Source organism: Excalfactoria chinensis, chromosome 8, assembly GCF_039878825.1.
Source record: "Excalfactoria chinensis isolate bCotChi1 chromosome 8, bCotChi1.hap2, whole genome shotgun sequence".
Classification (NCBI taxonomy): domain Eukaryota; kingdom Metazoa; phylum Chordata; class Aves; order Galliformes; family Phasianidae; genus Excalfactoria; species Excalfactoria chinensis.
Window position 1 is genome coordinate 5,925,771 of NC_092832.1, and position 15,717 is coordinate 5,941,487.

Sequence of the window (15,717 nt, forward strand, 5' to 3'; positions counted from 1 at the left end):
AAGAAGATGTAGAAACAAACTCATTTTTATAAAAGCATTCCTATCATCCTGAATTTAACACGGTCAATAAAAACAGAGTTTATAAAGCACACACATCAGAGCAAGATGCTGCCTACCTGCACAGAACTACACAGAAGCCAACAGTCACTCACATCATGGCTAAAAATTGTGTAAGCAGTAACCTATCACTAGTTTTGGTACTGCTGCATACAAAAAGGAAAACATAGTACCACAGCATAGAGCCAGTGAAAGCATTTGCCTGCCTGCAAGTTGTGGGCAAATATTTTCTTTAAAGTTATTATACAGAAAAACATTCAAAAATCAAAACGTGCAGCTGCTGTAACATACTTTCAGACCTCTGGACAGGCATCAGCTTTCTAAATACCTAACAGAACAAATGATTCCTTAGGATGTTCTCCATTTACATAGCACTGAATACAAGCATTGAAGCTAAGGTATAAGAACATGTAGAAATCCTAGGCTCGCATCTGATTGTTCAGTGTTGTTTTGTTGTACAGACTAGTCTACTAAATACAGTGATACCTAAATAAAACACAGCGTGATTCTAGACAAGCACCTATCTTTTATAAAGGCACAGTAGTTTGGTGTGTTAACATAGCAGGTGGAGATTAGAAAGCACAAAAAATAAATAAAATCAATATATATGCAGTTGGTAACTGGGATTTTGTAACAGTGACAGATTTACTTCTGCCTCCACAAGGAAATGGTTCTCAGCATGGGGGACATAAGAGTTATTTTCAGACTAGTGGACACGATAACTGTACAAGGCTGAGTCTTCCCTCTTAAGTCAGATAAGCAGAATGACAGCATGGAGTCCTTGTAGCAGGAGACAAATCTGTTCTATTTGTTGAATGAAGAAAGAATAGCATGAAAAACTAGACAGAAAAATGATTTAGCAACATCATTTTGAATGGATCAGAAGTGAGATTATGTGAAACACAGGCACAACAATAAGGAGGCAAGGCAATTGGAACAGACACTTAAAACCTTTGTGGCAATATTCACTGTTTTCAATGGACATTCTAATTGCTGCTTTCAGAAATTAGCATTTCCCTCTACTTATGACAATAACATGCTACTTTTAAGTCTGCTTCTACAAAACAAAACACAGACCACAAGTCAGCATGCAGTAAGGACCAGAACTATACATCCTCATTATTTAATTTCTACACAACTCATTCATTACTAAATGAAACCAAAGGAGCCGCTACTAGGGTTTTTTTCTGCACCAGAGACTGGAAACTCACAAGGCTGTGACTCAGTATTCCCCACTAGGAAAGGCTGTGCTGCACACAACTTACCAAGCTGTCTGATCCTCAACAGGTGACTCACAAGTCTGCCAAAACCCAGGTCCACTTCCACCACCAGCCTGCAGCCACCACAGTAGAGCAACGGCATCCTGCACAGAGCTTCCCCACCTGCTCCCACAGCCTTCCCAGTGCAAGAGAAATGTGTTACCATAACACATGCAGAAAATGTTGAATTTGCATGCTGCCAGCAATAAGCAATGTAAACTGTACTTGCTAGAAGTCCATTCTCTGCAATTTGCAGAAAGTTGCTCTAAGGGCAACAGGAGGACTTAGACTGTCCACATTTTACACTCTGTTTATACATACAGATCTCATCTACCCGTTCATTTCTGGCAGCAACACCAGTTCAGAAACACAACTGCTTTACACAGAATTCAACTAAAAATGCAAGTAAAAACATCAACTGGATATTAGAGGCAATATTTATCTGTCTATGTACGCAATAAAGTGGTAAAAGCAACGATGAATTATTTTGTTTCATTTTTGTAAATCACTAGATCTACCCAGCAGGAAACAGTTTCCAACCTCAAGGACCTCCTAACGCAGCAACACAGAAATCACTTCTCCTTTTGGTCAGACATGATTGCTTTGAAAATGTGAAATTTGATGATTAAAAATGTCATATCTAATCTCGGATGACTTCTATTTCCAAAGAAGGTTTTAAATTCTCCTTATGAAGACAAGCAACATGATCAGCAATACCAAGGCAGTCAACATGCTCCAAACAATTTTTCTAATGCTGACAAAACACTTGAGTTTCATCTTTACCCATTTTCTTTTCAGTCAATCTGTAGTTACTCAAGTTCCTTACATTTCCCTTGGGACACCAGCAAAATCTGTAACAATAATCTAAAGGGGGAAAGAAAAACCTCTCAGGTACAGACTAAGACACAGCTTTACTTCCTGAAGTGCCAAAACACCTTCTTCACAAAGCCACAGCCCTCTCCCAACGTGCCTAGGAGAAGAATATCCCACAGAAAACATGAGAAGACCCCACAGAAGCAGCACTAGGAATTCAGTGGACCTGGCCAAAGGGTAGGTGACAGGAGGGCCAGCACGCCCCTCAAGATAAGGAAATGGGCACAGTCAATGCCATCCCTTGCAGGGTGTGACATTTGAGACAAAGAACTTACATAAGTGAATGCAGATGCATGACAACATCTGGAAATAAATGACTACCAACAAGTACTAAAAGGAAATTCTCATGTTAAAATTCACCGCTATAAAAAGTGAATGAAGTCGAAGGAAGCATAAAGGAGTGGGTCAAACTTCACAATGGAAAACTAGAATGACAGAAAGCACTGATGTGACCAGAAAGCTAAGGAAAGTCCATCTCCTTCTCAGCAGCAGCATGGATCATTTCTAGAGGAACACGTGAGCTGAAGTTACTGAAGATCTGATACTGAAGTCCACAACCACTGAGCTGAATTAAATTCTCATCACAAAACAAAGCTCAGAGCTGCCCTAGGGCTTCAAATGATATGAAACTATAAAATCAGCCAGGACAGCAAGCGGAACATCACCATAATTATTCTTCAATTACATGTTGTCTCCTGGATCAGGAACTTAACACAAGCATTTGATTTTATTCCCATCAGAATCTGTGTTAACTCACCACACATGGTAGCATTCAACAGCTTCACCTTCACAAAGAGAGAATTAATGGAATAATGGGAACAAATCAAGACAGGAGATGCTAATTTACAGGACAGTAATTAACCACTTATGGCTTGATCCTACAGAGATATCAGTTCCAGCACAACCACAGTCTTCAGTGGAGGGCTCAGCAGGGATCACCACCTCCTCTGCCTGCAGCACCAGGGACTACACCAGGCCTATCACAACAGCATCCCTCCAAAGAAAGCAAGGGAGTAAAAGTTCAGACCCAAAGAAACAAGCTATAGCCTGACTGAACTAAGATTTTGTAACTGATCTCCAATACAGTACTTGTTAACTTTCCATCTAACCTGATTTCTGTTTTCTGACTTGAGGTTTGCATTAGCTGCCGTGGTAGTCCCTTATGGACACAGTCCAATGGAAATCCTTTAGCAGATCAGAAAGTTGTACAATCCTAGAAGCATTAAGTTCAGAAAGACCACTAAGATTATCCAGTTCAGCCATCAGCCCATGCTTATTACTGCTATAAACCAAGTTACTCAATGTGACACCTACCCTTTACCCTTACCCCTCCAGGAATGGTGATTACACCACCTCCCTGGGCAGCCAGTTACAATATCCATCCTCAGCCAAAAGATGGGTAATTTAAATCCCCAAACTATTTCCTACCATTTAATTTTCTCTCATCTCCAGCCTGTGAAGAAAATAAAAAATTGTCACATCTATCAGCCACTAAAAAACAAGTAAAGCTCTGCAGAAAAGAGAATGAAATGATGGGGATGAGTGTTCAGCCTGTGGGATCTGCAGTCCAAGTGTGCTGGCTACCACTGGGCTGCTAATTTCTGCCTTGCAAGCAACACGAAAGATCAATCTGAAAAAGCAAAGCAGTTAAAAATAACTACCATTCCCATCTGCAACTGCTCCCACAGGAGACAGCCCCAGAAAAAAAAGATTGCTTAAACACTGCCGCAGTGGCACGCATCTCCAGAGTTTGGCGGGACATGCAGAAACAAAGCAAGAACAAGTTATCATGATTTATGAAAATTAATCACTGCAAAGCAGTTAAAAACATCCCAACCCAAAATTTCTGATCAAGTTCAGCCTAGATCCTTGAAAACCCCATGTTAGCTTCTCCTGCAAGTATGGCTCCCACCAGAGCCCTCTGCCCAGCACTTCCATCTATGTGGAAAGCAGCATCTGCAGATCACTCATCCACATAGGAAACAGATTCCTGATCGGTGGAGAGATAAGGCCAACAGGACAGAGAAAACAGCTGAAAGGAAGAAAGAGTCAGGAAAGAAGTTAACGAGGAAACAGATGCACCAGAAGGAGAGAAAAATACAGGGTGGGTGGTAGCAAAGCAAGTGAAGGTGAAAGTACCATAGTCCTGAATGTGGGTGGAGGGGGCAAAACAAGCTGCAGAACAAGCTGCAGAACCGAGATGACTCAAAATGAAGGACAAGTAGACACAAAAAAGAAAAAAAAAGAAACTACTCCCCCAAAATCCACTGCTGTCAGAGCAACAGCTGTCACTAATCACAGAGCTGTCTGGGTTCCCAGACACAAAAAAAGATGAAATCAAGCCACCTGAGTCAGTAGGAAAACGTGAGAAATAAAGTAAAATGAAGACAAGTAGTCACTGGCAGAGCTGACAGGAAAATGATACTTCCTACAGCAATCACAATGTTTCAAAACCTATGCTATTTCAAATCGAGATTGAAGGTATGTTTAAGTTCATTAAACTTTAACACAACTTCATTGAAAAACTGAATTTTGAGGTCAAACTCTAACGATACTCAGCATGAAACAGGAAAAACTAAATACCACATTTCTTTTCCAAATAGTTTAAAGAACAACTCCCAAAAAATCCTGCAAAACTGGAAGGTTTAATTTTCTTTTAGAACTGCTCCATCACAAATTTGACAATGTTAAATAAAACCACTATTCCTCACTAGAATAGTGCATTAAAAAGATGCAATACTCAGGAGTCGCATTTCAAGAATGCCTAGTTTTGCAAAGCTGCCTGTAGCCCTGAGCTACAAAATCTGACATGTGTTTTTAGGTTTGGGGGACAATTCTCCAATCTTGTCCTCCTACAGCATAGAAATGGCAAATGAGTTGTGGGATGGAAAGACCAAGTCTCACATTTGTGACTGCCTCCCTCCACCAAGAGATCTGTGGAGAGAGGCTCCACCCAAACACCACTGCTGCCCCAGAGGGGAACATTTCAGCCTTGGTACACTTGTAACCCCAGTTTCAGTTATTTAATTAGCAGTTATTTTCTTACATTCCTCCCACCAGCCACGGTAAACTTGCAATTTCTTCAAAAATAAAAAATAAGAAATAATTTTAAAACCCAACTCTAGCAGTTGTGTGGGAGATTAACAGTAACAAAGCAATCCTGGATTTATTTTTTAATTGGTACTATTAACACTAGACAACAATTAATGTTTCCATTTACTATTGCTAAAGCCTTGTGCTCGTGACATAACATGATTAACTACTGGCCTTACAGGCAACAAAAGCCTGATTTCTCACAGAAGAATATATAAATCATGCAAATTAAAAGGATTCCCATTCAACCATTGCTTCACGCCAAGCTTCCCAAAACTGAAGAGAGATCCACACTAAATGAGATGAGGAAAAAAAGCAGGTGGAAAAAGCAAAGTTCAGTAGATATATTTTTTCAAATACTTTAAAACAAGCAACTCAAAGTTCAGAAAAGTAAGTTATACAACCTGAAATACTGCCTCAGTCTGTTCAGAGGGTAGATTACTGAAAAAAACTGAAACTTAACTGTTTGCTCACTTAGCTTGGTGCAGTTTAGCAAAACTAATGCAGGACTTCAGCCTCAAAGCAGCACAAGGACATTTTCAAAATATGTGCTTAAATACAAACTAGATTTTTCAAGCTTGCCAGAAATTCCTTTCCAGCAACAAGGCAGCAAACAGCCACGGGCCCAAAGGCAGCAGTATGGAAAGGCGCTTGAAATTCTCAGTCAGGCTGAAGACAGAGCTACAGGCAATAGCAGTAAACATTCTCTGCCATTCTCTATTTTCTACTTGTTCTCCAGAAACAATAGATTGAAAGCTGGAGCTAAATCCCACAGATATGAGTAGGAAGATATGTGCTTACTTCTAGTTACAGTTCCCATGGTAGGACTGCATCATCACTGTGCCTCCATCCAAAGACAATCAAATCCTGCTAAGTATGTCAGTGCAGTGACATGGTCTTGCACCTACCTATAACAAACTCTGCACTGGAAATCATATAGATTCACCTAACAATCCTCAGGAATTCAGAGGGAAAAATAAGGCCATCCTTAACCAATAAGGTACCACTGCTGTATACAGTAACAGAGGGAATTTGAAGTCCATAATTTAAGTATTTAAGTATAATTTACTTATAGAATTCAAGCAAAAAGCAAGGAATTGAGGCTAGGAGGATGTTGTCATCATTACTGAATTCATTTAGAGTGTGAGTGATTATGTTTTAACACCTGACTTCTTACATGACAGTGAAGCTGCTTTAACAGCCGCTTTTCAAGGGCCAAGCTTCTGCTGTAGTTGACTGTAAGGCTTCTCTTCACGTTGAAGTGATATGAACTTAACCCATGGTACAAAGTACCCTAAGAATAGACTACACAATACATAGCCTTGTATAACTCAAATGAATAGACAAATTTAACAGCACCAAGGATTTGGCAATAAAAACCCTCCCATCCTGATAAGCTTTGTTACTTTAAAATATGCTTTAAATATGCTTTTGGTTTTCCAGAGAACATGTTATTGTAGCAAGAATTTTAAATACATACTTTGTTCATTCCTACAAGGCAATCATATCATGTTTCCTATATAATCTGAAACATTTTACCAGTGATTTTTAGAGGGATAAAACTACCGAAAAATGGGTAGTGACATGCTAAACCAAATCCCTACTAATCAAATTAAACTGAAATTGATTTAATGTAAAGTTAATTTGCAGGTCCAAAATAATTATGCTGTAAAACAAGATAGTCAAATATAATTTTCCCCAGTTACATTAGCCTATACCTGCAGGTTTGCAAGCGTATTAAATACCATTGGAGCAGCTTTCATACCAAGTGCTATGATACCGCTTTATTACACAATTTGTGACTGAAGTTTCGTGTTCTGAATATACAAAGAATCAGATATCCTATAAATAGTCCTTCACTGTTTCATGTTACCAAGATATTCACCACTGTCATTTAATACAGGATGAAGCAAAGAGTCACTGACTGATACTCATCTGAAGTACATGTTCCCGCTTGACAATAGATTGAATTGGAACCAATAGCTTTCACTGATCTTTGAGGGAACATCTTTCTCCTAAATATATGAATTCAAAATATCATGATAAAGATAGCAGCTTGGATGCCAGTTTATATGTTATACTCAGCAGCTATTTAAGAATGCCTCAAAGCCTCTAACTTGGCTTGTCAAAGTAAAGCGAGAGCAAAGAAGGCAGCTTGAGATGATGCTGGATCAAGCAAAGAACAGAAAAAGATAAATAGCCAATTCACCAAATCATTCATCAACTTACACTTTTCTTGTGAAACCAGTTCTAAAATACTGAAATAGTACAGTATAGGGTAGGAGAAAACATTGTTATGGAGTATTGTGGAATAATATAGAAGTTCTGTGATGCTGTCTTAGAGCATCCAGCAGCACCAAGTTCTCCTGCCCTGTCCCCCTATTTCATTATGCAATTCCGGGTCCTGTAAGCTCTTCCCATCCCCAGCCCACCAGTTCCCCAGCCCACCCAGGGCCCAGCAGCAGCCATGCCCACACTCAATCATGTCATGCTCTGCCACATACCCAGCAGTGCCACCACTGCCAGGCACAGACACACTGCCTTGCCTCTCACCTTGAGCCCCTTCCCTCCTGCCTCTCTGCCATTTCCTTCCTTACTTACTCTTTACACTCAGATTTAATCAATTATTTTGATCTTCACAGGAGATGGAGATAGGGTGAGGGTGAGAAATAGACAATCTTCTATGTCATCCATGCACAAACGGAACAAAGGCAGCCCCGTGTGCAGTACCACAGCCTGGAAACAAGCCCCTGGACATGGCAGACCTAGGGGAGCACCAGTATCATTACAGAATAGCATGACATGGCCAACACTGGTTTCCTATGTTTACCTCATCAAAAATCTTCAATGCTTTTTCCAGCCCTTTCAAAATCCCAAAGCATCTCACTTGCCGATACACTTATTGATCCATCTCTCGGCTTCTCCTAACCTTTCTGTCCAGTTCATACTTGTAAGAAGTCACTGGAAACAACTGGAAGATGCACCTCCTTTCTCAGAATTCAGACATTCACTCTTCCCTCCCCACAAACAATCTTTTCAGCCATAGGTCTCCCACCTCTGTCAGACGTGGATCAGGAAATAGCTTGGCTTCTCCCACATGACAAAGTAGCACACCACGCACAGTCACCGAGTTAAACTACCCACTGCAGACGAACACTATGGCCTCTGTGAGAAACCAGCACTAACATTTTTCCTGTCAGTGCGTTATACAGCTTCCAGCACACTAAGGCTTTGTGCAAGAGGTGACATTTAAGGTAATTCTTGGCAAAAAGCAATGGCTGCATTTAATAACAGTAGGATAAACAGAGCACGTAAATAGACTTTGCAATATAAATAAAGCACAACTACAACCTTCCCCCCTCAAACAAAAATAATCAACTTGAACCAAAAAACCTTATGTCAGTTCTCAATAGTTACTGTCTCCATCCTAAGGTAAGCAGAATTACTTACATACAAAAACTGAGTCACTTGCTTTTTGTCAGCTGCTTTTCTTAGCATAAAACAGGGGTCATGTTACGGTTTCGCTTTGAAGAAATATTTGTTCAGAATATTTTATGAATTCTAGTATGTAGGAGATAGATATCTATGTATACACAGCATATTTATGGATATATATCAATAAATACATTGGTTGAACCAAAAGTAATGCCTCCTATTGATATCCATGGAAACTACAACAGATACAAAGAGTACAACAATACCGTCAGACAGAGCAAATTCTTAGCTACAAAACACTATTTTTCAACACAGCCATCATGATTAGCTGTGCATTTACACCAGCGATGAACAAGAGCCTGCATGCTGTGCTTGCAACAATCTGCACCAACACAGGTGACTCACTTTCACTGTCACCACTGCTGAAATGCACCACCCACCACCTCACTGAGCTCACGTCTACTGTTTGGTCTCCATAAACATTCAGCAGGCATTGATGAATGTCAGTGGGTGCCGTTTTTACACATGGAGGAAAAATCTATCACATGGCAACAAAATGGAATGGAATATTGGTGGGCAGGTCCAACCTCTAATGCCATACCACCACCAACGTCTCTGATACTGTGAGCCAACATAATAAAATCAGAGGTATTACTTTCATAGCAACTGTTATACATCCCTTATAAATACAACAGTTTTCATTTAGACGAATCACTAAAATAAGGTTAAATATGTTAAGTACATATAATGGGATGAAGTACCAACAAGTACACGATTCACAACCCTCTTAACTAAGATGTGAAGCAGAGGCACGCCTGCTGGTACACCCACATCCTGTGGTTTCCTGGACACCCTCAGCAAGGACAGGGAGCTCCTGCAGGAAAGCTTAGATACCACCCAAAAACATCATGGGGACAACAAAGATAATGAACTTCTTCAGACTGCACAGTCACACCAAATAAGAAAAACTCTCTAATTTTAGAGAACATTTGAACTTTAACATAAACTTCAGATTATTTTGTTTATTTTTATTAGAATAATAGGAAGTTGTTATTTTTAATATTTAATCTATGTCGACATCTCCTTTGGTGAACCTTCCATGCCAGTATTGCATTAAGTGCAGCTTTCCTGTTTAGCAATCTCTTGTAAGTTAACTAAATGCCTTGCAAAAACTATTTCAAAACTAGCTTGCAAAGTATTAAAGATAAAAGATAAGCATTAAACAGATGACATCTTCTACAAATCCAATGTAATCCGCTGGTTTGGGTTTTATATTTCTGATGATAAATTATTCAAGTTCTTTTATGATTAAGATTAAACTTTAGGATTAGTACTCTCTGTTACGGATCACATTTATTTTCATTATTTCTTCTCCCAACCCACGTTAGCAAAGCAAACAGCTCTAAGAAATGGCTGCCAGAGAGATGCCAGTGCTGAAGCACACCACTCTATCCTTCAGCACCAGCACCACACATTGGGGGAAGGCTGCTCCGCACCAGCACGCCTGCCACATCTTCACAATGCAATGAGCACAGTGCCTTCTTCCAGCTCCCTTCCTGCCAGCTGTTTACCCTTCGCATGAGAAGGCACGTGCCTGCAACAAGACTCACACAGCACCAGAAAGCAACAGAAAGGAAGGCACTGCCAACTATCAGGTCTGAATCAAACCCTCATATGGTTGGCTTTAAGGTCTCAGAGATATCTATGAGTTCCCTCTACATAATATCCTTTTTAGATTGCACATGCACAGGATGAAAATGACAAGTGATCTTTCTAGGCCTTGAGAGGTCAAACAGGGAAAGGGGTCTGGGCTGACATGAGAGCTCTAACTTGAGCTGACACCACTGTCCTTCTCAGTTGCAATAAAAGCACCTGGACGTGGAAGCCCCTGAGCCCAGCTGTTGCCATTCCCATACCCATACAAAGCCCATGTGTAGTTTTTCCACAAGTGACCCAGCACTCAGACAAAAGCTGGCAGCATTCAGCTCCCAGAGGTGGGAAACTGGTTTACAAAGCATAGCACTGCTGGTCCTTGCTGCAGGTGAGTTTTATACTTCCACACCTGGCGCTTGCTCTCCATCTGAGTGACTGAATCTGTCTTTATTATTCCAAAGGACAGATTGCAGTAACCAGGCTCATTGTCATAAACACAGAAAAATGCTAGCAATAACAGCCAACATCCAAATAGCTTCTAAATCCGATGTTTTACGATCTAAAACCACTGAGACACTTCTGTTATGCAGGCATCATCTCCAAGAAGGTGGAGGGGCCAAATCCAGTTTCTAAATGCCTAACACAGACCACCCACGACAACAGCTGTGACAGAAAATGAGTGGTCAGGGGTAAGATACACAGGTGGCCCCACACAGGGCAGCTAACGGAAGCAAATGCATGCATGGCCAATTGGCTGAGCACATGCCAGTGCTGCAGTACCAGGCACCAGCCTCAGTTTCCGTTCTTCCCCTGCAAACAGCCTGTTGCTCCCCCAGCAGCTCAGCAGCACTCTGTCCCACTGCACGGAGCCTCTGCAACATGCAGCACTAAAGAGGCATCACCAGCTGCAGTCCATCTGCGCTTCTGATGGAACTTGTAATGGGTTACCTAAGAGCTTCTGAGCAGAGCTGATGAGCGTTAGAGACATCACAGGAGGTTCAAGCAGCTCAGCTGAGCAGTACAGACACAGCAGCATTCAAGCAGGCTTCACAACCATAGGCTGCATGCTAATGTCCAACCTGCTCAGGCAGCTCATGCCCCTAAGGTCCCTAAACCACTGCCTCACAAGGATGGAGAGAGTCAGCTCAGGTTTCTGTGAGGTCTGAGACCCTACAACACACCAAACACACTAGTATGCTGACACCAGCTACCTTGACAAAGCTCACAACTCGGAGCTCAGCAGACCCCAAGTCACACTTAAGAAGGTAGCAGCCTCTGAAACTTCAGCGTAAGTTATTGCTCAGCATTCTTTACAGTCAAAGCAGGCAGCCACAAGCAACCTGCAGAACTGTCACTTAGGAATTGTTATAAACAATGTAATGAAATTTTCACTGAGTGATTCTTCCCACAAGAAACCACCTCCTCTAACTTAAGAGGCTTCTCATCAAACCCCACAGAACCTCACTAAGACAGATAAGCCATGATCTTGCAGAAAGCAATGGTACCAGAAGGTACCATTTTTAGCCACCACAGGTTTGATCCAGCAGCCATTTCCCCCCCATTTTCAGAGTGAAAGCAGCACAGGGCAGAAACACATCACTGTAAGGGCAGTGTGCAGAACAGTGCAGTGCAGGTGTCCTGGGCATGCAGCAGGGATGCAGACAGGAGGCTCCTCTTAACTGGGAAACAGATCCAGTATACACACATTGCACACATTAAGCTCCAGTTCTAAGTGTACACTGTAAGTACTCCAAGATCTAAAATTGTAATTCAAGGTTAAAATAAATTACTAAATATGGATCTTAATGATTCTCAGTCGGCCCTAAGCAAGGAAGATGGAACATTTTGATACTCAAAGGCAGACCACTATGGTTTTATTCACCATAAATAAAAATAAAGCTGATAATGGTTTTTGCAAGTAACATTAACCTCTAACCAAAGTTGATTCAACCAGTTAGCTACCCAAATAATGCTGTGTAATGTCAGGAGACACCCTACCAGATCATTAAAACAAAATTAAATCTATTTCTATCCTTTTTATCCATTCTAAGTAGGGCAGGAAACCACTTGCAACAGTTCATATGGAAATTATTTATAGCTTTTCAAGCTCAAGTGAAAATGGGTCAGCTGAGAAGCGATTCATGCACCTATAACAAAGATATAAAACAGGGCTCTGGTGCAGCTAAGCAAGACCTGGGTCTCTCATGGAGCTTGAATGGTACAGACCCAGGAGAACCTCTCAAAATTCATTCCATTCGGAAGCACATCTCCCCATGCTGTTAGTGCATTGCCTCTGCATGTACAACTGAAACAGGCACTGGAGCTTCCAAGCACATTAGGATACACATCACGCCCAGTCCCACACAGCTACACTGAGGCACCCATCACAACCTTCCAATTCAACACACCACTACGCAGGGACAGTCATCTCACCATTCTCACCTAACACAACTACACCTGGAGACCAATCACACTCATCCAGTCCAACACAGCTGCACCAGGACGGTCATCACACCTCTCTCATTGAACACAACAACACCAGGACAGTCATCACAGCCTTCCAGAGCAACATAAGTACACTAAGACATTCGTCACGCGCTTCCAATCCAACACAGCTGCAATAGGACAGTCATCAAGCCCTTCCAATCCAACACATGTACAGCAGGACCCCTTTCACACTCTTCTGATCCAACGCAGATACAGCAGGACAGTCACCTTGCCCTTCCCGCACAGCACAGCAGCACGGGGGTTTCCACCCTAACCCACTGAATTACAGTTGGTACATTTCCTCTCCCTACAGTGCACACAGAGAACACGTTGGCAGTGAAGCAGTTGACAGAAAAGGAAATTAAAAACTAATAAAGTAGCAGGTTGTGTGAGTAAACATGGACAAAGAACCCTCCCCCCAGAAGCGTCTTTCATTGCAGCCTTCCACCCGGGTCCTAACCGGGAATGGCAGCTCACATTCTGATACGTTTCACAACTATATGAAAGGGTACAACGTGCCCCCGCCCCAGCACGTTAGAACACACGAGAGTCCCGAGGTTCAGCTTCCTTCCCAACACCCGCCGCATCCCCTGCGGGGCGAAGGAGTGAAGGGAGCGGCAGGAGAGCCCGGAGCCCCGTCACCGCTGCAGCCTCACCTCGGCTCGGAGCTGCCTTTGTGAGGCGACAACAAAACAGCATCCCTGACCAAAAAAAACCGCGTCTAAAGCAGGATGAATTTAGAACTAAGTTATTATGCAACCAAAACATCAACTGGAAGAGTCGACCACGAGGCGTCGGACTCACGCGGTGCCGCGGGCTCCCGGTCGCGCTGCGGGGCAGCAGGGACAGACGAGGAGCACCGCCGACACGAATCCGGACCCGGATCCTTGCGGGCCGCCCCCCGCCCGCCCCGAGCACCACGAGTGCGTGCCTTCAGCCTCCCGCCCCTCGCACACCTGGGCAAATCCCTATAAACGACACAACAAGGGGCAATTGCCGCGACGAACCGCCCGTGGAGAGCACCGGCGCGCGCAGAAGCGCGAGGCTGCGCTCGCTCGTCGCCGCAGGGCTGCGGGAACTTCCCCTCGCTGCCGCACCGCCACGAGACCCGCCGCGCTCAGCCCCGGCACCCTCTCCTCGAGCGGGGCCCAGCAGCGGGCAGGCAGCGGCGGCGGCGCAGCCGGGCGACGCCCGGAGCCATGCACAAAGAGCGCGGGGGCACCGCGGCCGCGGACACGCGCGGGGTTAAGGAGCGCGGAATGGGGACGGCCGGCCCCGCGGCCTCACCTGGGACATCTGCGGGCGCAAGTTGATCTCCTTGAGGTTGATGGAGTGGCTGCGCAGGTTGTTGAGAAGCTGGCACAGCAGCACGCCGTCGCGCAGCGTCTGCGCCAGGTCGAAGACCTGGGCCGTGTCCCAGGTGACCCGATGGTTGGGCGGCAGCACCTTGCAGCTGATCAGCCATTGCCCGCACTGTTTCCACGGCTCCATCCCTGCCACGCTGCGGCCGCGGCGGCCCCCGCTGCGCCCTCCGCCGCCGCCGCCGCGGCCGGCCCGGCCCGCCTCGCGCCGCTCCGCCCCGGCCCGCCCCGTCAGGCGGGGCCCCGCCGCCCCCTCGCGGGGGCTCAGGTGCGTCCACGCGCAGTTCGGTGCCGGGTCCGGATGTGCGCAGCCCCCGAGCGCGCGCCTGGTAAAGCAGCCACGAGGGGCAGCGCGCGGCAGGTGCCGGTCAGCCGCTCCAGCAGCGCTGATTTGCCAAGCTGTGCTCCGCGCTGCCTTGCGCCCATCTCTGTTTTGTATCTATCTTACATCACATTAAAAATAAAACAGCGCGACAGCTTCTGGCAAGCACTCGGGTAACTCCAAGGAAAAGTATTTCCAGAATTAAGTCACTAAAATTGACTGGACCCACCCACCCCCCAAACAAAAAGACACTACAGGACACTACAATCACCAGCTGACATTCCTCCCCACATCTGAATTTCTAAAGCCTTTCCTTCGGCTCTTCTAGCTGTGCTGCAAATCGCTTTCTCTTAAAACAGGTCTGTTAACAAGATTAGAAGAAAAAAAAAGGGAAAAAAAAGACCTTCGTATTGTTATGGACCATCAGTCACTGCCCAGCAAGCAACAGCCCTGAGTGCTGCTAATGGTTCCTCTAGCAACACCACACAGCTGCTGAGGATTCACCCCACACAGTGTGATGAAGCCCTTGCACAACACACATATCCCAGCCTTAAGGTACTGCCCCACACTGCCATAAGTACCAGGTCCACTGCCCAGGCATCTCCCCAGGCAGGATGGGCCCTTGACTTTGGGTCAGGAGTACAGGGTTACACAACACAGCACAGGAATGGCCCCACCACTCTGCCTCCCCTAGAGGAGCATCAGCATTTCCTTGCCTGCATCAAAAGGGATTGAAATTAACAGCCCGTCACAGTTTGGTTATCATCATCCCTCAGACTGAACAGCAGAGCTGTTTGATCAAGAATACAATAAAAGAACTGCCCTGGAGTAAGGTTTATTTATTTATCTGTGACAAGCTGGACACAAAGTGGCAAGCGAGTAAATACTGCATTACACCCACAGCGGACATAACTCTGACACCAAACTGGAGCACAGCAAACACAAGAAAAAAAGCCATGGGCATCACACAACACTGCACCCACCACCCTGCCCCAGCCAGGCTCAGCCACACAGCAGCAGCTGAGGGCAGCACACAGTGGGAACACTGGGCACAAGAGGGCAAGCATGACTCTAAGGCACAGCAGCCAAAGCAACAGCACCTGGGTGCTCATACAGACCAAGTCACAGCACCCAGGAAATAGAAACAGTCCAAGCTCTGAACTCCAAGCTTTCCAGC

General features: G+C 44.4%; 1 protein-coding gene across 2 annotated transcripts in view; it reads right to left on the bottom strand.

The window, feature by feature from the left end:
- VAV3 (vav guanine nucleotide exchange factor 3) overlaps positions 1 to 14,408 on the bottom strand; it is a 145,750-nt gene extending 131,342 nt beyond the window's left edge. For both annotated transcript variants that reach the window (XM_072343297.1, XM_072343296.1), the window contains exon 1: positions 14,145 to 14,408. In XM_072343297.1, coding sequence (XP_072199398.1) covers positions 14,145 to 14,348 — 204 coding nt within the window. In that variant the 5' untranslated portion in view covers positions 14,349 to 14,408. The remainder of the gene's footprint in view (positions 1 to 14,144) is intronic.
- Positions 14,409 to 15,717: the final 1,309 nt, after the last annotated feature.